Source organism: Podarcis raffonei, chromosome 13 (assembly GCF_027172205.1).
Source record: "Podarcis raffonei isolate rPodRaf1 chromosome 13, rPodRaf1.pri, whole genome shotgun sequence".
Taxonomy (NCBI): domain Eukaryota; kingdom Metazoa; phylum Chordata; class Lepidosauria; order Squamata; family Lacertidae; genus Podarcis; species Podarcis raffonei.
In genome coordinates, this window is record NC_070614.1 from 31,887,772 (window position 1) to 31,911,780 (window position 24,009).

Consider the following 24,009-nt stretch of genomic DNA (forward strand, 5'->3'; position numbering starts at 1 on the left):
CTATTTAATATCTACACAAAGCCACATGGAGTGGTCATTAGGCGATTCAGGGCAATGTGCCATCAGTATGATGATGATGACACGCAGGTCTACTTCTCCATATCATCTGCATCAGGAGAAGTTGTGCAATTACTGAGCCACTGCCTGCATGCAGTTGTAAGATGAATGAAGGAGAACAAGCTGAACAAGTTTGAATCTTGGCAAGACAGAAGGACTGTGGTTAAGCAGCTCCTGTGTCTGAGAAATTGCCAATTGCCGACCATACATGGGGTTTGACTCCGAACTCTATTCAGAACCAGGACTGTTGCTGGCTGAGTCAGCCTCATTTTGGCAGAGGTGAAACAAGTGTTTAAAATAATGTTTCAGTCACATGACTCTTTTGACAGGCTGCCATGTCACGTGGCTGAGTAGATCAGGGTTAGGATACAACCTAAGTCCCCCTCTCTGATCCGTCTCCCACAACACCCCCAGAATTCCTCTTTTAGGGGGATTATGCTATCTGAAGTTCCATTGGACTCATCTCAGCCAGCTAGGTCCTGGATCAGTCAGGATGGGAAGATATGCTAATGTAGCACACCTGTACCAGTAACCTCCAAGTTGACCTAGAAGCCCACTGTTTCCTCACCCCACTAATCCCAGCAGATCTTGCTATAGGATTGTGTCATTATAATAAGCTTTCTTTCTGTGAGGATGAACTATGAGGGGAAAATCATTCTTTAAAAAGGTTTGTCAGCTGCATTGAACAGTTAGATATCTGCTCAGGTAACAAAATAAACTCCCCCCGCCACACACACACACACAAACACACTGCACAACACCAAAATGCTGAAAATGATGAACTTGGCTTCATTAAAAGTGTTGGGTGGCGTTCTAGCAAAGAAAGTGACAGCAAAGCTGACCAGAGCCAGGAACCTCATGTATCTTAATACAGAATAAAATGTAAGGATAGGGCTTTCATTAGATTCAACCACAATTTCTTCAGCTAAAGACTGTGTGTAAAGTAGGGGGTATGGCATAATTTCTCCTTCCCTGTGCAAGTTCCATTGCTCTTTCCAACCACAGAAGGGTCTGGAGATAAACAGCTGAAAGCCTGCTTCTGAGAGTTATCTCTGTTATATAATCTGTTTCTACTTCATGCAGCAACGCTATAAAATCCAATGAAGACATTGTTTCTGCAAATACAGTAGCTACAGTGACCTGTGCTCTAGCTTAGCTACAGTGACCTGTGCTCTAGCAATCTCCAGACTGAACTACTGTAATGCCCTTTACAGGAAGCTGCCCTTGAAGACGGTCCAGAGGTTGCAACTACAGTGGTACCTTGGGGTACATACGCTTCAGGTTACATACACTTCAGGTTACAGACTCCACTAACCCAGAAATAGTGCTTCAGGTTAAGAACTTTGCTTCAGAATAAGAACAGAAACCGTGCTCCGGCGGTGCAGCAGCAGCAGGCGGCCCCATTAGCTAAAGTGGTGCTTCAGGTTAAGAACAGTTTCAGGTTAAGTACGGACCTCTGGAACGAATTAAGTACTTAACCCGAGGTACCACTGTAATGCAGAATGCACTTGCCAGAGTACTGATTATCATAGCTGATCATGCATATATAGCACTGATGTAATGGGAATGGCATTGCTTGTCAATCCATTTGTGAGCCCAACTCAAGATACTTGAAGCTGACATATAGCCCTACATGATTAGTAGTCAGGGATGATGGCAGCTGGAGTCCAATAACACCTGGACAAGCATAAATTCCCTATTCCTATGGCTTCATCCCAAGGCTTTAGTTTTCTGAATGTATTGTCTTACTCAGTGTCATTCTATGCCCAGTTGTTGATCTTGATCCCAGAAAGAAACAGCCCTGAGATAATACCCAGCCAACATGTTTTCTTCTGCTGTTCTGCTCACTATGAGCAGAGCACTCTGGGAAACTGATTTATAATTACCTTATAATTATGTCAAATTACAGTAATTCTTTCTTCCCAATGACAACATGGATTTTCAGAGACTAGACTAATAATAAGTAATCAAGATGAAAATACATATAAAACCCTATGTATGTGCTTTTCAGAGATTGGGGGTGTGAATTGTGGACAGGAAGAACAATTTTACAGGTCACATAGTGGCTTCAGGAGAGCGTAGAAACAAATCTGTTCTGAACCAGCTGATACTAGATAATAATGAATTAGCCTGGAAGAGTGGGTTTGCTTCAGTAGAAAAGAATTCACTTTTATGTGCAATGCTGTTGTTGCTGCTGTGGCTACTGATGTTAACATTGACATTTCTTCCCCAGATTGAGAGCAAGGCACATCCTCCTACTTACAGTGTGAACGATCCCCTACAGATCCCACATGAGTATTATGAGCAGGGCGACCTCATCATTGGTGGTATCTCTTCTCAGTTCTTCTCTTTCTTTAACACTATAACTTTTGATGTACACCCCAATGCAATGTTTGTTGGAGATTCTCTGTAAGTATCTTTCTTCCATGAGATGTCCATAAGAAGATTATTGGGAGTTTTTGTTATGATTCCAAATGATAGATAATAATGGGTTGTATCCAAAGCAAGTCCTACCTGAAGTAGACCCTCTGAAATTAATGAACCTAATTCAGTACAGTGGTACCTTGGGTTAAGTATGTTTTCCACGATTCATGTGTGCATATGGGAGTTATAGAAAATATATGTGCACACGCTTGTTCCCCTTTGCATTTTGCCTTTCCCTCCCCTGCTTTTTCTATAGTCCCCTGATCTGAAACCTCACTGCCTGGGGTTGGGTGTGTGTAAATTTCATATGGTTTTGAAGCATTTAAAGATGTAATAATGATAATGTGCAGAACAGGCCTTTTCAGGCATTACAGCCTTGTAGTGGCAATGCAGGTACAGTGGGGTTTCACATTTAACCCAATCCTCAAGGCCCCCCAAATTCCCCCTACCAGGGAGCCTTTTAAGTCCATGGATGCTCCACTGATGATTCAGAACCCTGGAATATCTGTGTTCTCAATTACATGAGGATTGCACAAATACAAAAGGCTCCCTGCTGAAGAAAATCACTCTCGTGATGAGAAGGGATGAAACAGTCATTACCTTGTGTTATTTCCTTAATTGGGTCATTGGGTACAAGTCAAAACAGACAGTCTTGCAGGTTCCCACAGTACCATGTTTCCTGTGTCATTAATGCCTGCAGAGTTCTCTGTAACAACCATGTGAACTTGACAAGTAGATCATGAGGTCTAGCAAGTTTATGCGTTATAACCTGCACTCTCATTTCAGTGTAGTGACAAAATACTACCAGTATGTCCTGGCCTTCGTGTATGCAGTTAAGGAGATCAATGAGGATCCCAGGATTTTACCAAATGTTACATTGGGATTCCACATCTATGACAGCTACTTCAATGAAAAGTTGACATTTCAAACCACTCTGAACCTTCTTTTTAGCCAGAAAAGTGCAGTCCCCAACTACAAGTGTGGCACACAGAAGAATCTGATAGCTGCCATTGGAGGACTTGATGCGGAAACCTCACTTTACATGGCTACCATCTTAGGCACCTATAAAATTCCTCAGGTAGGGTGTATATGTGAGGCACATGGGTTTCAAAACCTCCCTTGTATGCTCAGAACTGGCACACACATATATGAAAATGAGGAGAAAGATAGAGAAGGCGTGAATGTGATGACAATAGAACACCTTGCTTCATTTTGGAGCAAATCTGCTTTTTAATAAATCTCTTAAATACAAACAAACATATATTCTCTTTAAAGGTTTAACTTGCTTAATGATCATGAACACCTCTGCAGCAGTTGCCTGTCTGGAAATGGGAGGAGGGGACCTCTTTAATCAACGTATAAATTATAATCAGAAAGCTGCACTCAAGTATGTAATGGTATAAGCAGAAATGGTGCATAATGTTAAAGGGGAGAGATGGAAGAGATGTCTTATGGAGTATCTTGCCAAGTTCCAAATAGTACATAAAACAACACAGAAAGTTGTTATATACTGAATCAGTCTATCAACTCAATTTTGTCAACAATGACCAGAGGTTTTTCTCCAGTACTTCAGACAAGGATCTCTCCAAGCCCTACTGCAAGATTCCAGGAATTGAACCTGGAACATTTCCCATGCCAAACATGTGTTCTACCATTCAACAATTGCCCTTCCACCTAAAAATGATAATAATAAAAATCAGTAGTATGCACTTGGAAGGAATGATTGGGGCCATAAGCAGCAACACTCAAGTCCTTCTCCTACAGCACATGATGGAGAATCTGGTGAAAATTCCCATTATATCATGTTAACATATAACTCGATGTATTATGCCAATAAAGGCTGGCTGGCTGAATGAATGAATGAATGAATGAATACAGCTCCATGTATTGTGGACAAAACAGATACAAAGCAAAGCAAAATTAATGAGAAAAGAGAAGAACAAAGGACGAATGGAGCATATCTTTACTACTCCATCTCTAAAAGCACACTTGGGCTGCCTACCACCTCCTCATTTGTTCTTTGTTGCATTCAAGCAACATACAAAAAAAATGAACCATCAATATGACAGAAAAGGACAACCGTATCAGTAATATATAAAAAACTTATAGGAGTGTTTATAAATGTTGTGCATGTGCTATTTTCTGGCAATATTCAAGAAATGGTACCCAATCTATTATGAAATTGTTTCATATTTGTTTTTTCTCCACCATTCAAACAAAGTTATTTTCAACATAAATGCATAGTCATATACTTTGCCATTCGCAGCAGAAATTCACTCCTCCACTTTTTGGCATAACAGTGTCAAGTCTTTACCACTGCAACCATAATCATTCCTTGAAATTTCAAAGGCAAATCTTTTACATAACTGTTTTTCAGTATGCAGACTTTCACTGTTAGAATCTTTTCCAATTTTGAAAATAAAATTTCTCTTGCATAGGTCTCTTACTATTTATTTGGTCCTTCTCTGAGTTCTAAGATCCAGTTCCCTTTCATCTACCGGGTGGTCCCCAACGAAGAGTATCAGTACATTGGAATCGTTCAATTACTTCTGCATTTCGAGTGGACATGGGTTGGCATCATTACACTGGATGATGATAAAGGAGAAAATTTTGTGGGAACCTTGATGCCAAGACTTTCACAGAGTGGTATCTGTACAGCATTCACTGACAAGATGCCTCCCTTGACAGACTTCTCTGAAATGCATGAAGTGTACATGAAGGCAGAGAATATTTCTCATTTTTTCAAGAACAACTCAGTCAATGCAATTGTTGTATATGCAGAAACTCACTCCACATTGGGTTTGAAATACATGCTAGTACAAGTGGACGATACGGCAGAGTCTCTAGGCAGAGTTTGGATTCTGACAGCGCAGTGGGACTTCCCAGCACTGCAGTTTCATAGGAACTGGGACTTAGAAGTCTTCCAAGGAGCCTTGTCTTTTGCGGTTCACTCCACTGAGGTACGGGAATTCAAAAAATTCCTTCTGACCTTAAATCCCCACTCACCCACTGGAGATGATTTCATCCAAGATTTCTGGGAACAAGCTTTCGACTGTGTATTTTTAGATTCCCCTGTGGATGGAGAGAACGATGGGACCTGCACTGGGAAGGAGAAGCTGGAGAGTCTTTCTGGACCATTTTTTGAAATGAGCATGACTCCCCAAAGCTACAGTATATACAATGCTGTTTATGTCATAGCACATGCTTTACATACCATGTACTCATTGAAGTCCAAGCCCAGACCAAACCCACAACCATGGCAGGTACTACCTCTTTAACCAAAATATATTGAGGGACTTGAGTAGAAAGAAAGGTGGCCTTCTAGATTATGCTACATAGGCATGGTTCTCCTGCCCCCACCACCCTCACTGCTAGCTTCCTTAGGAGGACACTACCCCATCACCCATCAACTTCCAGTGTAGTCTAGTGGAATAGGAGCATGCCATGATGCTCTCTGCCTCATGCAGCAAAATGTCTTGGACTAGCACTTTGCACTGACTAGAGCTAATAATACAGGTAGTGACCCATATGAAATGGTTGTTACTTGTATTATAAGCTCAGTTTCTGGCCCCACATGCATCCACAGAATACATATAAGTGCACCCTGCATCATTCTGCCACATTCCACCTCACCCACATTCTGCCCCTTTCCGCTCCTGTTCCACCTTCAATGCGTCAGCAACTGCACATCAATTGAACGTACCTGTACTCAAAAGTGATTAATGACAGACTCGCGTTAATATCTTGAGTTTCTGGGTCTAATCAAAGAGCTGGCTTTTTACTTGAAAACGTTTCTATGGCCATCCTGCACATGAGGTAAGGTGAGGCAACCGCATCAGGAGGAAGGGTCCACCCAGTGTAGCAGATCCTGATGTAGATCTTTCTATCTCCACCCTTGTAGATCTTCCACCATCATCCTCTTCTCAAGTGGGGAGGGGCCCTATTTGGGGGTATGCCTCATGTGTCAAAATTTCTTGCCCAGCCCTAGGGTCCAGAACCATGATGTCTCAAATGCTCCCTTCTCCAATACAAACTTATTTGTTCATGCATGTCAACAATGGAACCCTTCCTCTGTGTGTCCCCAAACTGTGCCATGTCTCATAACCATGCACCAACAGCAACTGAGCAACTTCATAGAACAAACCCTAGACCTTGGAACTCTCTTCTACCTCTCTCACATCTGTGGTTCAGTTGATAATTTAAAATGATGCTGCTTCTGGTGCCATTTGGGATGATTTATTGCCTTTGAGACTCTTGCTGTTTTCTGGCTACTTTTGTTTAAAATTGACTTTCATATTAATTATGTTTTATCTGTTGTTTTATGTTCATATTAACACCATGCTCATAACTGTCAGACTTAGTGCATGCTATTTAGAATGCTGATCAAATAGGGTTGCCAATCCGACAGGGGTGAAAGCACTCAGGTTATAAATCACAGAGGTGGTAGAACCAGCAAGCACTTCCCTGCTCTCTTTCTCACATTTCTCATCTAATACTGAAATAGGCTAGAGTGAAATTTGTAAAATGATATACTGCTCTACCTCCTATAATTTTGTAAAGGTGTTTTTGCCTCTTCAACTGTAGATTCATCCTTTCCTGAAGAGAATCTCATTTAACAACAGTGCTGGGGACCAGTTGTCTTTGGATGGGAAAGGTGAATTAAAAAGTGGATTTGATATTATAAATTGGGTTACTTTCCCTAACAAATCCTTTTCAAGGGTGAAAGTGGGAAGGATGGATCCATGGGCTTTTTCAGGCAGAGAGTTCATGATTAGTGAGGAGATCATCACATGGCACAGCAAGTTTAAGCAGGTATGCTCTGATTAATGGTTATCACTGGATAACCCCTTAACTATTCATGTACATCTGAGAAGTTGTTGTTGTTATTATTATTATTATTATTATTATTATTATTATTATTACAATGTTATATTTTGATGGCCTATAAAAAGACATGAGTAGAATTAATATCAGGGCTATGAAGGCCTCCTCTCTGAGCCATGTAAATCAGAGAAGTCATGTCCCAGAAATTATGAACCTGCATGCACAGTGCTCTTTCCCAGGTCTGTGATGCCATTCAGTTAAATCTGAATCATTCATTGAGAGCAGCATGCATTAAGCTTTTCTTCCCTTGTCTTTATGAATAGATGTCACCCTCTTCAGTGTGCAATGACAAATGCAGCCCAGGTTCTATTAGGAAAAAGAAAGATGGGGAACCATTCTGTTGCTATGATTGCGATCCATGTCCAGAAGAGATGATTTCTGTGGCCTTGGGTAGGTGACACATCACATGATCATGTTAAAACATTAACACATAAAGTAGGCATGGTTCGGACTGCATCATCACTTCCAAAGCAATATAAATTATTTCAGAGATTCTTTGCAAGAAAACCAAGAGGAGTTATCATTTATTTATTGTGCTTTCAGGATAGCAAACAGCACCTACATACCCTTGCATTAGGTCACATTATATGTTCTCTAATGGCCGATAGATAGATAGATAGATAGATGATAAATAGATGATAGATAGATGATAGATAGATAGATATAGATATAGATATAGATATAGATCATAGATGATAGATAGATAGATAGTCCCTCACTTGTTTGGGAGAGGGAGGTATCATCATTTCCTTTTTCAGACAGGGACAAGTGCATCAGATGCCCAGCAGATCAGTATGCAAATAAACACCAAGATGGATGCCTTCCCAAGATTTTAAACTTTCTGTCTTATGAGGAAGCTTTGAGCATCATTTTAGTTTTCTTGGCACTTTCGTTTTCTGTGATCACAGCTTTGGTACTCCTGATATTCATTAAATACAAAAACACCCCAATCGTCAAAGCCAACAATCGAAGTCTCACCTACACTCTGCTGGTTGCTCTCCTGCTCTGCTTCCTCTGTTCATTGCTGTTCATTGGGAGGCCTCAGAGAGCAACCTGCCTGCTACGACAAACAACCTTTGGCATCATCTTCTCCGTGGCTGTTTCTTCTGTGTTGGCAAAAACAACCACTGTGGTTTTGGCATTCATGGCTACAAGGCCAGGGTCCAGAGTAAGGAACTGGGTGGGGAAAAAACTGGCAACTTCAATTGTTCTCTCCTGTTCTCTCATTCAAGGAGCTATTTGTACTGTATGGCTCTGTACTGCTCCTCCTTTCCCAGATTTGGACATGGACTCTTTGTCTAAAGAAATTGTGGTTGAATGTAATGAAGGGTCTGCCTTTATGTTTTACTGTGTTCTGGGATACATGGGATTCCTGGCTCTTGTCAGCTTCATTGTGGCTTTCTTTGCTAGGACATTGCCCAGCACTTTTAATGAGGCCAAGTTCATCACTTTCAGCATGTTGGTGTTTTGCAGTGTGTGGGTCTCTTTTGTTCCAACTTACCTGAGCACAAAGGGAAAATACATGGTGGTGGTTGAGATCTTCTCCATCTTGGCCTCAAGTGTTGGATTGTTGGGTTGTATCTTCTTCCCCAAATGTTATATCATTGCTCTAAGGCCTGAGTTGAACAGCAAGGAGCACTTAACAAGGAGAAATAACTAAGTCATTTGTGGGTCACGCGTTCCTTCATAGGTGGAGCAAGGGATTCCTTTCACAAGCACTAGAAACAGGTCAGCAATACAAAGGGCTTCAGGGATTGGCTTAAACTGCTGTTGTTATACGCCTACTCTTATGGAGTAAGGCAGATTAGGAGCCACCATAGGCTTGATAAATATAATATATAAACTATATATGAAAGTTGCAAAGTAATCAGGAAATCCCTTCAAAGTCCAATCAGTGCAGCCCCTTAGATTGCTACCCCTCACCCTAAAGCAGTGAATGGGATCCTATGCCCCTCCAGATGTTTCTGGACTACAGTTTACATTACCCCTAACAACTGGCCATGCTGGGTGGGGCCGATGAGATATCATGTCCAATAATATCTGGAGGGATGCCCTAGAGGGGTGCAATTCTCCTATTGCCGACTAGCAGGAAGCTAAAAGAGATGTGTACTGATTTTGTCAAAAAACCAAAGTGTCTATATTTTGCCACAAAGACCACAAAAGTTATATGGAGATCACTGATATGTGATTTCTGTTTCTAGCAACTCTTATGACCTATTCCCAAATGACCTGTGTCACCCTGTTTCCTGCAATAGATCAGAGCATATAGTTGCAGATGTGTTTTACTTCAGAAGTTGCCCATCTACTACTGTCTTTTAAGATAGTATTTCCAGTTCAAATTATCAGACGTAATGTGTGCTCCTGACTATTCAAATTAAGCTATCTTTGTTGCACACAATTCCCCTTGGGCATGCTTCACTGGAATATTTACCTAGCCTGGTGTACAAATGATTGGGGACTGTGACTTGAAGGGGGCAGAAGCAGAGCAGCCACGCAGTGAGCAATTTAACAATTCCTCTGTATCAAGATCATTTTCCAGGATGGGGATTCAGAACGGATTACAGTCTGCAGTGAAATACAACAAGCAACACTGAACAGTAAGATTACAATGAATGCATGGTGTATAAAGAGCTTGATTCATTTTTTCTGGCACATAATATTATTTCATACATTTCTCAGTTGTCAAAAAGACACAATTGAGTCACATTCCAGTTTTAAAGATGAGGCATCTGAGATTGACAGATAGTGAGTTTCCCCATAGCCACTGTGTAAGTCTTTAAACTCAAGACTGAATTTGGCTTCTCCTCAGTCCAAGCGAAATGTTTACTTCAGACATGCATTTTTCTCTAAATGATTCCACCATCAAGCACTGACTTGCCATATTCTGATTTTTAAAAAACAATCAAACTTGTTTTAAAGCTTTGGTTTTTACTGACAGTTTCAATGTGTTTAGAGGTTTTGTTTACAATTAAGCAGTGTGTGTGTGTGTGTGTGTGCGCGCGCGCACGTGCATGTGTGTGTATTGTTAAAGAAATAAGTCACAATTCAAACACTAGAAACAGAACAATTGAACCTCCAGATGTATGGGCAGTATACTGCTTAATAACAAATGCTGGTAGCATAGAGCACCAGCTGTATCAAATCCTGTTTATGAATATCTGGCTGGCTGGGAACAGTGGGAGACTTAATGTTGAACGAAAGCACAACTAACTCAACTTTTCGTCTTGCTGCTTTCAAAATCCAAGGAGACTTTGGAATGTTTGCCTGTGCTCCATTTTTGTAAAAAGGGATTCATTACTGCTATATATTGGTCTTTCACACAAAAGGTAATACCATTTACAATGTCACCCCCAAATTGTTTTCTATCAGCAGAAGGGGAGCTGTGACACTGCAGATGTTGCTGAACTACAACTTTCATCATTCCTGAACTTTGACCATCATAACTGGGGCTGATGTGAGTTGGAGTCCAATAACATTTGCAGGGTCACAGGTTCCCCACCCGTTTTAAATTCAAGTACAGTGGTACCTTGGGTTAAGTACTTAATTCGTTCCGGAGGTCCGTTCTTAACCTGAAACTGTTCTTAACCTGAAGCACCACTTTAGCTAGTGGGGCCTCCCACTGCCACCGTGCCGCCAGAGCACAATTTCTGTTCTCATTCTGAAGCAAAGTTCTTAACCCGAGGTACTATTTCTGGGTTAGCGGAGTCTGTAACCTGAAGCGTCTGTAACCTGAAGTGTCTGTAACCCGAGGTACCACTGTATTTGAATTTAACTGAGTTGTGGATCATGCTAGTGGATTACATGATCTATTGCAAGAAATTAGACAGCAGCATACAGATAGACACCGAAATGATAGGTCTAGCTTCCTTCCTTCCTTCCTTCCTTCCTTCCTTCTTTCTTTCTTTCTTTCTTTCTTTCTTTCTTTCTTTCTTTCTCTTTCTTTTTTTGTTTGTTAACTTGGGTATTCAGAGAAAGCTGCAGTTAATTTGCTTTTGACTAACATGCAGTAGCCTTAGCAGCAAACTTCACAATGCTTCATTTTTAAATCAGAGAGAGGAGACAGACTGCATAATGAAGTCATCCTTGAAAAGCCAAGCTGCTGGGGAAAGTGGGATAAGAGGTCATGTTGCAACAGAATATTATGCTAGTGCTGTTGGATAAAAGGATAGTGCATGCCACAAAAAGTGGCGTAGAATATTTAGAGAAATTCTGCAATGGAGCCTTCTAGGGGATGTAACAGGTCAGGCATGGTGGGATGGGAGCCACTGCAGAAAGTGGGAGAACATTCAATGAACATTTTCCAAAATATTTTTTGGGAAGAGAAAATGAAAAAGATTATTGTTCTCAGAAATTTTCTCATTAAGAAATATCTCTTCGGGGAGATGTGAGGCAAACTCTTCCATCTGTGGTTGTTCCTGTCCCCCTTCTGAACTTCTACTTCTTAAATGCCCTTTAATTCCCCAAGAACAAATATAGCCCCTTCCTTCCACAAACCCTCAGACTAGATCAGATATTCCTATGCTACTGAGATTTATTTGAGGCTTCTGGAAAGAAGTGTTCCATTTATTCATGGAACACTAAAGAAATAAAAGAGCTAAGAGTTTAGGATGGGGAAATGTGGCAGAGTTGGGAAAAGTGAAAGAGAATTGAAATCAGCCTCAAGGCTCCTGTGTATTAACTAATCAGAGCTGTAGTGCACTGAAAGTGCCTGTACTTGTACAGGTAATTGTGTGGCTAAGTCTTACATTTCAGATCTCCAATTTGGAAGGAAAAACAAAATAGCTGAAAAATGCTACATCCATGTTTCTTCACAGATGACACTGCCACCACAGATGATCCTGAATGAAACAGCCGTCACAGAATTTATCCTTCTAGGACTCTCTGACAATCCTGAGATCCAGGTCCTTCTCTTTGGCTTCTTTCTTGTAATTTATCTGGTGGCTCTTATTGGAAACATTTTAATTTTTCTCATAATCAGTTTGGACAACAGACTTCACAACCCCATGTATTTCTTTCTGGCCAATCTTTCTGTAGTGGACATTGGGTACACAACTTCCACAGTTCCTAAGATGCTGATGAATTACCTCTCTCAGGACAAGAGTATTTCACTGGCTGGCTGCTTCTCTCAGATGTACTTCTTCATCTCCTTTGGTGGCATCGAGTGCCTTCTGCTGGGTGTCATGGCATATGACCGCTACGCAGCCATTTGCCACCCACTGCACTATAGTGTGCTCATGAGCCGAAAAGTGTGTGCCTGGCTCGCAGCAGCTGCTTGGATCCTTGGCTTGTCTAACTCAGGTGTGCACTCGGGCCTGATGTCCCATTTGTCCTTCTGTCGGGACAATGTCATCCAGCACTTTTTCTGTGACATCCCACCCCTATTCCAGCTCTCCTGTTCTGACACTCAGCTCAATCAGATTGCTACTTTTGTGGTGGGTGGAGGTGTGATCATGGGTTCCTTCCTGGTTACTCTGGTGTCTTATGTCTACATAGTCTTGACCATCCTAAGGATCCGCACCAAAGAAGGGCGGCTCAAGGCATTTTCCACCTGTGCTTCACACTTGACTGTAGTCAACATTTATTTTGGTACCATCATCTTCACATACATTCGTCCCAACTCCACTTACTCCCAGGAGCAGGACCGGGCATTGCCTGTGCTCTATGGGATCCTCACCCCAATGCTTAATCCAATCATCTACAGCTTAAGAAACAAGGATGTGCAAGGGGCTTTCCGAAAAGTCATGCAAAGGACTTGATAGAAGAAGGCGCTGAATTTTCAGAACCCACATGAATGTCAGTTTCCCATGCTTTTTTCTTTAGATAGGCCTTGGTTACGCTTCACGACAAAAATACTGAGAAATCTGTTTTGCTTGGAATGCCAGTGAGTGGGCACATTAAAATATTAAGCAATATTTACAGTGTTCATAAATATTGTTGTCATTGACTAAAGCAGAGAAGCCATTTAGAAGTGTGAAAGTCTATTTTGCTCTTGGATCATTCCATACGAAATGCACACAAGCCTCCCTTTGTGAATAATGGCTAGTGTGTAGACAGGTATGTGCACCCATGCAACTTACATCGAGTATAAACAAAAGAGAAAGAGAATGTGGAAAGATGAATTATGCCATAAGGATTTTTTTAAAAGATAGTTATCCATTTTAAGCAGATGTGAATGGGTATGGCCCAGCCAAAGTTAGCTACTTTAACATCTCATGGCTGTGAATAGGAAACTCAGATCTCTTGCTTAATTTTCCCCCTTTGAAATCAATATAATTTACATGCTCCTCCAAAATTCTAAATGTCTTTGTAAAGGGCCCCTGAAGAGCTCCCTAGAGCATTCCTGCAATATTTTGCCAGCTTTCTTTTTTATATGTTGCGCGTCAAGGTCCCCAAGACACCCCCCCCAAAGAAAAACACAATTGACACTTAATTTTTGTTTAAGGTTTTTGGCATAATTTTGGCCACAACTTTATTCAAATTACAGCAATGTGAGTGGTTGCTTAGGCATTGGTAGCACAAACTGACCCCGCCTGGCGACAGCTCTGACATTCGTACCCCCCACGAAGTCAGCAAGGGTAAGTCACCTGGGGAGAGAGACGGGATTGGGAAGCATGCCTCACCTCTCCCCAGAATGCTCCCAGGGGCTTGCGTGGCCCTAGCCCCTTGCCAGGGGGTTTCGGACAAAAGCATGGGGAGCCCCTGGGTTCCTTTAATGGAAAACCCTTGAAGCAGAAGCAGCAGCAGCATTTTGGAGGGGCAGGCACAGCCGAATCCATACCCCTCCACCAACCAATTCCAAGACCAACGCCTAACCGCAAACCTTACAAGTTGTGACGATTTGCTACGCAGTAGGCAAAAACCAAGTGGCACACACTAATCAGCCAAATGGACAAAATTCCTACCGGGCCCCTGCCCCAAAGCAGACGACCCCATGACAGGCATAGCAAGGTCAAGAAAACAGCCTAAAATTAGGGAAGGGGGGGCGGGTGATCCGAAGTAAGCAGCGAAAAGAGGAAGTTCCTCGCTGCGAGCATTGTATTTAACAAATAGGGCTGTCAATCAACAAATGGCAACATCTAGATTTCCCCAGTAACAGCCCGCCCCTGTTTAAAGGATGGCCAAACCATTTGCCTAGTAACAGTGAGGTGTCTTGTCAGCCCCGCCCGCAACCTGTGCTCTCCATGAGGGAGAACACACTTTCTCAGAATATAATGGGAAATCAAATGGATTTTCCACAACAAAAACATGCTTAGATTCAAGCTTTAATTAACCCAAGGTACCACTGTACCTGAAATACTATCCAGAATAATAGACACTGCTAAATTATGCTTCAGTTGCCATTTCCTGGTGTGGAACCAGAGGGTTGGGGTCTGTTTTCTAAGCCCATGCAGCTCAGTTACACGACGTGACAAGCTGGCATAGGACACTATTTGAAAAGGTTGTTTTCCCCTCTGCCAACCTTTGGCAGAGCAGCAGCGACAACATCCCTGATGCTGAAAGGGGTTTGGCTCTGGTGTAACTTTATGCCAGCTTCATTACACTGACTTGCTTTATGCTAGTAAAACTGTTGGCTACTAATGCAGTGTTAAATTAATTTATTTTAATACAGTTATACCTTGGGATGAATACGCTTCGGGTTAGGCAAATTTGGGTTGCGCTCCGCGGTGACCCGGAAGTAACGGAGCGCGTTACTTCCGGGTTTCGCTGTGCACTCATGCGCAGACCATCAAAATGACGTCATGCGCACACGCAGATGCGCCGTTGCGTCTTGCGTTCCATTCGGGATGCGAATGGGGCTCCAGAACGGATCCCGTTCGCATCCCGAGGTACCACTGTATTTAATATTGGAATGTAAACTTTTAAGTTTATTTTAATAGTTTATTATTATATGGCTGTAAACTTACCCTGGGATCTTATGGTGAAGGGTGGATAATAAATCCATTAAATTCATATGTGTAAACTGTGTTCTGATTTCTGGTAAAATAAAATAAAAATAGCCTTACAAGACTTTATAATGAAGGGGCAAGAATCTGTAATCTCCAAATGTCATTGGACTCCAACTCCCATCAGCCCTAATGATCAGGAAAGCAACATCTGGTGGACCACAGGTCCTTGTCAGGGCCTTCACTGTATGGCTACTCCTGGTAGTGTATCATAAAATCCATGTGACACCATTGTGTTTGGAGTTTCTCCAAAACTGTATGCCCCTCTCCCATGCACAAGCTGTCACCAATACACGGAAATGGGATTGGGAGCCATTGAGCAAAATGACATCATAAGGCAGTGCTGATTTAAGTACATACTACTGTGACACCATGGGAGAACTCAGTGAGCAGCAGCCACACATTTAAAGGAAGATGTAGTCCTCTTTGATTCACAGTATCCCCCGGGAGCAATTATTGACAAACTCGGCAGCCCCAAGTCTAGTTTACTTCCAAGGCCACAAGCATTATTTATTATTATTTATTATTTCTGGATCAACTTATTTCTCCCTCTCCCAAGAGGCAGTGCTAATGATCATACATGTGCTCTCTTTTTCTTCATGCCCATTATACCTTGCAGCCCCAGAGGAAATAATCTTGGTTTTCAAAAAGAAAAACAGCAAAAGGATGGCTGTAGTAGATATTCAATGGTGGAAGGGAAGAGATGAAGGTTCTCAGATAATAGATAAAAGCTACCCCAGAACAACTGGGGCCTAGGGCAGGAAGAACTTCTCAAGGTGATGAGAATTTTATTGTTATTCATGTTTTTATACTGTATTTTATGCTGCTTTTACAATTAAGTATTTTAAATTTGTTGTTAGCCGCCCTGAGCCCAGTTTTCTGAACCAGGAAGGGTGGGGTATAAATAAAATATTATTATGATGATGATGATGATGATGATGATGATGATGATGAGATAATTCCAGTACCAAGAAAGAAGCACCCATTGGAAATGGCTGGCAACACTAGTATCTCTTTTACATTCTGAAGCAGCATACATAGTAACAGATAAGAAATGAGACTCTTACCTGTTCAGCTATGGCTCTTCTCATGTTTTCTGGACTGTGAAAGCAGCTCAGTGGGCAGCTTCAGGGATTGTTCTGAGATATAAAATGTGATCCTGTTTAAGGTGTCTGTTTCTATTTTCACTCTTCTACAAATGCCACCTTTTGTCTTATTAATAAACATACTTCTTCTTTAACTAATGGCCAATATAACAGATATTTTAATAGTTGGAGACAGACTTCTTGTAGTGTGTACAGTCGTTTATGGGCAAAGGAAATAAAGGTCTACTCCAGAGATGGGAAACCTGTGGCCCTCTGGAGACTGCTGGACCACAACTCCCATCACCCTGACTAGGGCAGCAGATATAGGCTATAGCCTGAGTCCAGTGCCAGATTAAACCCTGTGGAGGTCCCTAGGCAGTCAAAATCTCAGGGGCCCCACACAAATTATCTCCTAATATGTTTTTGATTTTACCAACCAACAATTTTAATAAACCAATTTCAAGATCAAATCAATATTATTTTGATCTGTTGTCGCTGAGCCCCTAACAAGCATGGCGCCCATAGGCCGGCAGCTACTCTGCCTATTTGGTAATCCAGCACTGCCTGCACCATGAAAAGGAAGGGAAGAGGCAAGCTAGCTAACCCTTCCTTCTTCTTAACTTCAGTGTTGTCACCAAGTAGACATACCCACTTGTCAGGGACTGGGCAGAGGAGGAATGGTGAAGACTGCCTCCCCTTCCTGACCCTTCCAGGGAGGAGGAAGGGGAAGACAGTATAGATTTACAACAGTGGTTTGCGGGAGGTCACAGCTCAGAGGCAGATGAGGGGGAAAGTTGGGAAATAATGGGAGAGGAGGAGGAGGAGGAGGAGGAGGAGGAGCGAAGGGGAATGGCGGCTGGCTGACACAGTGTCATTAGAAAGCATCCCAGACCATCCATCTCTCAAAACCCGGTGAGCCTTGAAAGTAAGAGAGCAAAGAGCTCAAAGACAGAGGGCACATAGCAACACCCGTAGAAGTGCCGAATGGTGAAGTGAGAGAGACAGGGGGTGGAGATTCACTCAGGACAGCGCCATTATCCAAGAAGCTGGGTTCTATAGCCTCTCTCTGTAAATATTGAAATAAAAAAGGATAGTAAGAAACCTTTCCTTGTCTTTATACTTTCCTGGGCAACCAGCCAGGAGCTGCTGACAGCATCCGGACACCACACCACCCATTAACACTGGAGGGAGGGAGGTAGCATTGTGCTCTAAATAAAAGTTATGGAGTTCATACCAGAGAAGCTTATAGGTCTCATATGCACTTATCCAGGGAACTGCTCCTCTCCAGTCCTGTCCCCCCACCAAACCCTCATGAACAGCATATTCATGTAATTGTGGAAGTGGCCTGTCTTTGGGTTCCTGGAGAGGGACATATGGCATCTGTGTCAGAAATATGGAATGCCTTTTTGTTCTTGGTAACAACCGGTTGTGCATTTGTAGAAGTGGGTAGGAACCATGCAGAACTTGTTCTGAACATTTTAGCTGCATACCAACCCATGACTAGGAATGAAACCTGCCTCTACAAGTGCCCTTTTAGCATCCTATGTAGCAGTGAAAGGGGAGTTGTTCAAATATGGCTTTCTGGCACTTAAGATTTTCTTAATAGCCTTGGAATCATGAATTGTTTATTGATTATTTTTTACATTTTAAATGTTTCCTTGTATTTCTAGTTTAAAGATTTGTAAATGTTTTAGGTTTGCTTTATAATATGCATAGATTTCTAAAGTAATTTTACAGAATTATCCTGTAATCATCTTTCCTGATTTATTTAGCATTAATACTTTTTATCCTATGGGGAAACTGCATTTTAATGCTCCTATCAGTACATTGCCATAGGCATACCTATCAGTACATAGTCATACCCAGAATAGATCCATTAAGATCAAGGAATGAAGTTACTTAATGCCATTGATTTCAAGTAGTCTACTCTGCATTGATACAGCAGTTTATTTTATTTTCCCTTTGCTTCACTAACTATTAACTGCTACATTGTATTGGACATTTCACACAATATAACAGCCGCTTCTGGAAATATGGTGGAATATATTGCAGATTTAACACATATTTTCATGTTATTTGCGAACATATTTTTTTTCTGGAAACAAATAACACCAGAATAGTATACAAAAATAGTGAAATAGTTCTAAGCACATGGTCTGAGTTTTTAGAGAGCAAGTTCAATCACATCCTATCTTGATGAATTCACATGGTGAAAGCAAGTGAAGAAGGAAGTTTCACTTCACCAGAGGTGAGGGGGTGTGACCTAACTGAGTCTAAGAATACAATTCTATGGTCTTAGCCCATTCATGCATTAACTAGCCCTAAGATAGCTAGTTATATCTGACTGCAGTTACCCACAGGATGCCTTCTGCCCTGGCCTAGACATTCTGTGAAATTACAATGACAACTGTAGGTGAACAATAAAAGCAAACAACCTAACTGACTCACTGCTTCTTATTTACAGAACTACCAGCATTAACAGATCAAACTGCTGTGACCTCCCCTCCCACTTAGGAAGGCTCACTATCCTGACCAAAGATGGACTCCCTCAAATCTATGGGAAGACAGAATACAACAAGTGTCACAGAGTTTATCCTCATGGGATTCTCTATTGATGTGAAGAATCAGATGCTTCTCTTTGCCTTAGGACTTTCAGCCTATCTATTGACTTTGTCTGGGAATCTGGCCATCATTGTATTAATTCGGGTGGACCAAAGCCTCCATACACCCATGTACTTCCTCCTGGGAAACCTCTCTTTTATTGAGATCTGCTACACTTCCACCACAGTCCCCAAGATGCTGTGGGATCTCTTGTTGGGAGACAAGAAAATCTCCTTTGTAGGATGTGCACTGCAGATGTATTTCTTTGTCTCGTTGGGGGGCACAGAGTGTGTGCTCCTCTCAGCCATGGCATATGACCGCTATGCAGCTATCTGCCACCCATTGCACTACACTCTGCTCATGAGCCCATCAGTACGTAGGAGTCTGCTGGCAGTTTCATGGGCTGTTGGCAACTTCAATTCCATGGTCAACACAGCAATGGTCTTTTCCTTAAATTTCTGTCACTCCCATGAGATTGACCACTTCTTCTGTGACATACCTCCCCTTCTGCACATCTCTTGTTCTGACACATTTGTCAGCCAGCTCATAACCTTCACCATCTCTGGGTGTGTTATCATTGTGCCATTCTGCCTGACCCTTCTCTCCTATGCCTTGATAGTCTCCTCGGTGCTCAAAATCCGCACAGCTCATGGTAGAATCAAGGCATTCTCCACCTGTGCTTCCCACCTCACTGTGGTGAGCATCTTCTTTGGTACTATCATTTACACCTACATACGGCCCTCCTCCACTCATTCTATGGAACAGGACCGCCTAGTTTCTGTGCTGTATGCCATCATCACTCCCATGCTCAACCCCCTGATCTATAGCTTCAGGAACAAGGAAGTGCAGGGAGCACTTCAGAGAGCACTTGGGAAGAACAGATAATAGATATGGGACCAGTAAATTGAAAAGTTAAGATCCACCACAAAATTCATCAGATTAGTTTAAAAGACATTGGGTGACATCCTAAGTCAGGGGTGGCCAACATGGTGCTCTCCAGATATTGTTGGACTACAAGTCTCATCTCTGACTGTTGACCATGATGACTGTGGATTTTGGGAGTTGGATTCCAACAACACCATGATGACATCACTTTGACTACTCCTGTACCAAGTCCTGCTGAAATCAAGGAACAAGATATTTTTATTAGATATGCCAAGTGTGACATGTAGAATAGTTAATAACATTTACAAATCAGAAGGTAGATCTAAAAATTCAACGCAGTACAGAATTCCTTTTGCCATGAGCCTTATTGGACAAATCAGCCTAATGCTACTGAAGTTATATGTACAGGATATCCAGCTATATATCTTCCAATTGTTTCTACAACAACAAAGTTATCATGACGATACAGGCTGATGGAAAATCCCAATGTCAATTTTGTGTTTCGGTGGTTTGCAAAAGGTCTGATAAGATCCTCAGTGCTGATTGTACAGCATATTAAGCTGTCCTTAGAGGAAACCTTCCACAAGTAACTACTAATTCTGTCTGTAGAGATCAAGATCTTATGTGGTAGACATTCACACAATCCCCTAGGAACACCTCGCTGCATTATTTACTACACCTGGTGTAATGTAGTTTGCAGCTGCATCGTGGAGGAGGCAGAAGTAGACCAGCAAGCTACTGAAACTGGTCTGTGAGATTTAAGAAAATACTATCTTTATCTACATCTTTTTCTGGAATGAGATTACAAAAGGGATGACTCCTTGCAATTAAACAAAAGCATAAAGAGCATGGCACAGGTAAAGACGTACTTAAAGCTTGGTGAGATCTTTAGTATTGCACTTTGTTATTTATCATTTTTTGGTATTTACAAATGAAATCATTTTTTAAAAGTAACTCAGTATATGGTAAGTAATTTTAGATGACAACAGTATATCCACTTACCACAAAAGGATTTACTTCAGTGGAGACGTATATGAGGTTGCACTGTAACAGAGCACTCCTCTGTAGGAGGGGAGGGAGAATCTGTGATTCTGCCAAATCCTGAGCTCTACTGGTCTTGCATCAGTCATGACAGAAGATGGGTGGCTAGAGTGATGGGTGGCTAGAGTGTTGGAGAAATGGGAGAGATTTGGATCCAGATGACCCAAAGCGCTCGCGCGCGCGCGCTCTCTCTCTCTCTCTCTCTCACACACACACACACACACACACACAGAGAGAGAGAGAGAGAGAGAGAGAGAGAGAGAGAGAGAGAGAGATGGATGCACAAACACACACCAGAATGTTTCCTTTCCCCCTTCTCCTCCATTAGTGCACCAACTGTGGCACTCTTTTCCACAGCAGCTAGGAACAGGCTTTCAAGGACAGACCTCTCTCTCTCTGCTCACAGAGGGAGGTGTGCAAAATCCAGTGATCCCTAAGATAGTCCTTGATTTTAGGGAGTTCTCTCTTTAAGAAGCTCTTTGATCCAAGTCTGGTTTAAAAATTTAAAGAACCATAATAAGAACAGCTAGCGGTCTTGGAATCATCTGGTCACAACCTCACTCGTTATGGTTCTATGTGACCTCTTTGCTTTACATGCTACAAGTCCCTTTTAAAGCAGCCTTGTTAGACAGGAATCTTAGATTTTCTAAAAAGGTGGGGCATTTATATAATTGGATGCTTTATGTTTCATTTCTTTTATGCTTAAAAAGATGCTTACAGGGCAAGTGGGCACACTGTAAAGAGCATTGCCAGTGAGATCCCAACAACCTATGATATTATTTTGCCCAGAGGTATTGTTTACATTTATGCAAAATGGTGTCACGGGTCTCTCTGTCCTTAGTGCTTTAAGTACCTAGCAATGCCCCTGCCGGCTACAATCAGTTCCATAATTCTCCAGAAATTTATTTGGTGAAACCTAGAAAATTCTAAATTAACTTCTCGATGTTGTTTCTCACTAATAGTGTACATTTATAACATCTGCTGTTGTGCTTCAGGTACAAGGAGTCTTACAGCCCTATCATAAAAGATGGTCAAAGATGAGCAGAATGAAGGTGAACCACACAGTTGTCACAGAGTTCATCCTCCTGGGCTTATCCAGTGATCCAGCCCAACAGAAACTTCTTTTTTCCTTAGTACTTTTAATCTATCTGCTAACTTTAGTAGGAAATCTAGCCATCATGACTTTGATTTGTGTGGACCGGTGCCTCCAGACACCAATGTACTTCCTCCTCGGCAACCTTTCATTCATTGAGATCTGCTACACCTCTTCCACTGTCCCAAAGATGCTCTGGAACCTCATGTCAGGAGACAGGACCATCTCCTTCACTGGCTGTGCTCTCCAGATGTATTTCTTTGTCACTTTAGGAGGCACAGAGTGTGTACTCCTCTCAGCCATGGCGTATGACCGTTACGCAGCCATCTGCCACCCGTTGCGCTACACCGTGCTGATGAGCCAGCCAACCTGTAAAGGATTGCTAACAGTTTCATGGACTGTTGGCAACTTCAACTCTATCATCAACACAGCCTTGGTTTTCTCCCTTGACTTCTGTAATTCAAACCAAATAGAGCACTTTTTCTGTGACATTCCTCCCCTTTTGCACCTCTCCTGCTCTGACACAAGACTGAGCAAACTGGTGACCTTTACAGTCTCTGGATGTGGCATTACCTTGTCCTTCTTCCTAACTCTACTCTCCTACATCTTCATTGTCTTCACTGTGCTCAAAATACGTACATCTCAGGGTCGGATCAAAGCTTTCTCCACCTGTGCATCCCACCTCACTGTGGTGAGCATCTTCTATGGAACCATCATCTTCACTTACCTAACTCCATCCTCCAGCCATTCCACTGAACAGGAGCAGCTGGTCTCTGTGCTCTATGCCATCATCACCCCTCTGCTGAACCCTCTAATCTACAGCTTCAGGAACAAGGATGTGCAAAGTGCTCTTCGTAGACTGTTTGGAACAAACACATAGAGAAAATGGGCCTGGAATCTTGAACAATTCAGCAAAAGAAAATCAATAACACAGGTTGAAAAATATTTGAAATGTTTTAGCTGTGTGAACGTTTACACATTTTGTTATATTTATTTGTCTCCATTAATGCTCTTTTTTATTCCTATCAGTAACAAAAATAGATAACCCAACCCAGCAGAAGTGGGCAACCTGTGGCCCTACAGTTGTTTCTGGACTACAAATTCTATAGCCTTTTGATCATTCTATCTGGGACTGATGGAAGTTGGAGTCCAGTAACATCTGGAGAGTCCCCACCCCTGCAATACAGCCTTAAGGTCCAGGATCATTGTCCATGGAAACATGAGGCAGTTTTCCTTTTCTGTGTGTCATGGGTTCTCCCACTCCTCCAACAACACTCCCAACAAGTCCAACAACCTTCTCATTTTTGAGGAGGAAAACCAGATAATAGAGTGCTTTGCATGTATAATCAGCGGCTTTGCATGTATAATCAGCGGAGTCAGCCCACCATCCTCTATGGTTGAAAAAGCTGGAGAGCTATTAGCATGTGGAGAAGTTTGAACATTGGCTTTGGTATGTAGACCCAACAGAATCCACCCTGAACCACTAGATACAGGCATTGAAGAGTTGCTGGTTATCACTCTGAAATTGGGGTGGATGTTTCAGAAGAATTAAATCACTTTGAGCTTCCCCTACCATCTCAAAAGGAAGGATTTTGCTGCAACTTCTCAATTTAGACCTACAAATGAAGAGGTGCATCCAGTGTTCGTCATATGTGGAACTGAGCCTTTGGGCTTAATTGATTTCAATGGGTCTGTGCTGATTGAGACTTGGCTGGATAACCTCAAAGATTGTGGACAAGCTCTCAAAACACCAAGAAAATAATATATTCAGCTCTTGAGATGCTTATTTTTATGGGGCATTTGAATTGTGAATTCCTTTGTAGCAGCTAAAATTGTATTAGCTCGTGGATAGAAATCTTTTTCACCTACATTGATGAAATGGTGGTTGAAAGCATTAGATATTGGAGATTAGAAATTGATAAAATTTGAAGATACAACGCTGGCTGATTTCTTTCAGAAATCTCTCTCATTTATTACACACTTTAATGTACAATGT

At 41.9% G+C, this 24,009-nt stretch overlaps 4 protein-coding genes across 4 annotated transcripts; all 4 read left to right on the top strand.

Moving 5' to 3' along the window:
* Positions 1-54: 54 nt before the first annotated feature.
* Positions 55-9,025, top strand: LOC128398757 (vomeronasal type-2 receptor 26-like). The gene is made up of 7 exons (XM_053360010.1): positions 55-156; positions 2,291-2,466; positions 3,268-3,559; positions 4,920-5,744; positions 7,066-7,293; positions 7,629-7,755; positions 8,124-9,025. The coding sequence occupies exons 1-7, from the start codon at positions 55-57 to the stop codon at positions 9,023-9,025; spliced, it is 2,652 nt and encodes an 883-aa protein (XP_053215985.1).
* A 3,148-nt stretch (positions 9,026-12,173) lies between these two features.
* On the top strand, positions 12,174-13,121 carry LOC128399350 (olfactory receptor 5F1-like). Its single transcript, XM_053360693.1, has one exon. It carries the CDS (start codon positions 12,180-12,182, stop codon positions 13,119-13,121), a length of 942 nt encoding a protein of 313 aa, XP_053216668.1. The 5' UTR covers positions 12,174-12,179.
* A 5,828-nt stretch (positions 13,122-18,949) lies between these two features.
* Positions 18,950-19,879, top strand: LOC128399347 (olfactory receptor 5F1-like). Its single transcript, XM_053360689.1, has one exon. It carries the CDS (start codon positions 18,950-18,952, stop codon positions 19,877-19,879), a length of 930 nt encoding a protein of 309 aa, XP_053216664.1.
* Positions 19,880-21,957: 2,078 nt separating this feature from the next.
* Positions 21,958-23,689, top strand: LOC128398758 (olfactory receptor 1020-like). Its single transcript, XM_053360011.1, has 2 exons — positions 21,958-22,867; positions 23,598-23,689. The coding sequence occupies exons 1-2, from the start codon at positions 21,958-21,960 to the stop codon at positions 23,687-23,689; spliced, it is 1,002 nt and encodes a 333-aa protein (XP_053215986.1).
* Positions 23,690-24,009: the final 320 nt, after the last annotated feature.

What these genes read in the sequence shown, in the direction of transcription:
- LOC128398757 (XM_053360010.1), top strand. Translation starts at nt 55, where the DNA reads ATGTGCCATCAGTATGATGATGATGACACGCAGGTCTACTTCTCCATA. An exon ending in ATGTTTGTTGGAGATTCTCT is followed by an intron (nt 2,467 to 3,267) that starts GTAAGTATCTTT and finishes CTCTCATTTCAG; the next exon opens with TGTAGTGACAAAATACTACC. An exon ending in GGCACAGCAAGTTTAAGCAG is followed by an intron (nt 7,294 to 7,628) that starts GTATGCTCTGAT and finishes CTTTATGAATAG; the next exon opens with ATGTCACCCTCTTCAGTGTG.
- LOC128399347 (XM_053360689.1), top strand. Translation starts at nt 18,950, where the DNA reads ATGGGAAGACAGAATACAACAAGTGTCACAGAGTTTATCCTCATGGGA.
- LOC128399350 (XM_053360693.1), top strand. Translation starts at nt 12,180, where the DNA reads ATGACACTGCCACCACAGATGATCCTGAATGAAACAGCCGTCACAGAA.
- LOC128398758 (XM_053360011.1), top strand. Translation starts at nt 21,958, where the DNA reads ATGAGCAGAATGAAGGTGAACCACACAGTTGTCACAGAGTTCATCCTC. An exon ending in GGATGTGCAAAGTGCTCTTC is followed by an intron (nt 22,868 to 23,597) that starts GTAGACTGTTTG and finishes CCATCTCAAAAG; the next exon opens with GAAGGATTTTGCTGCAACTT.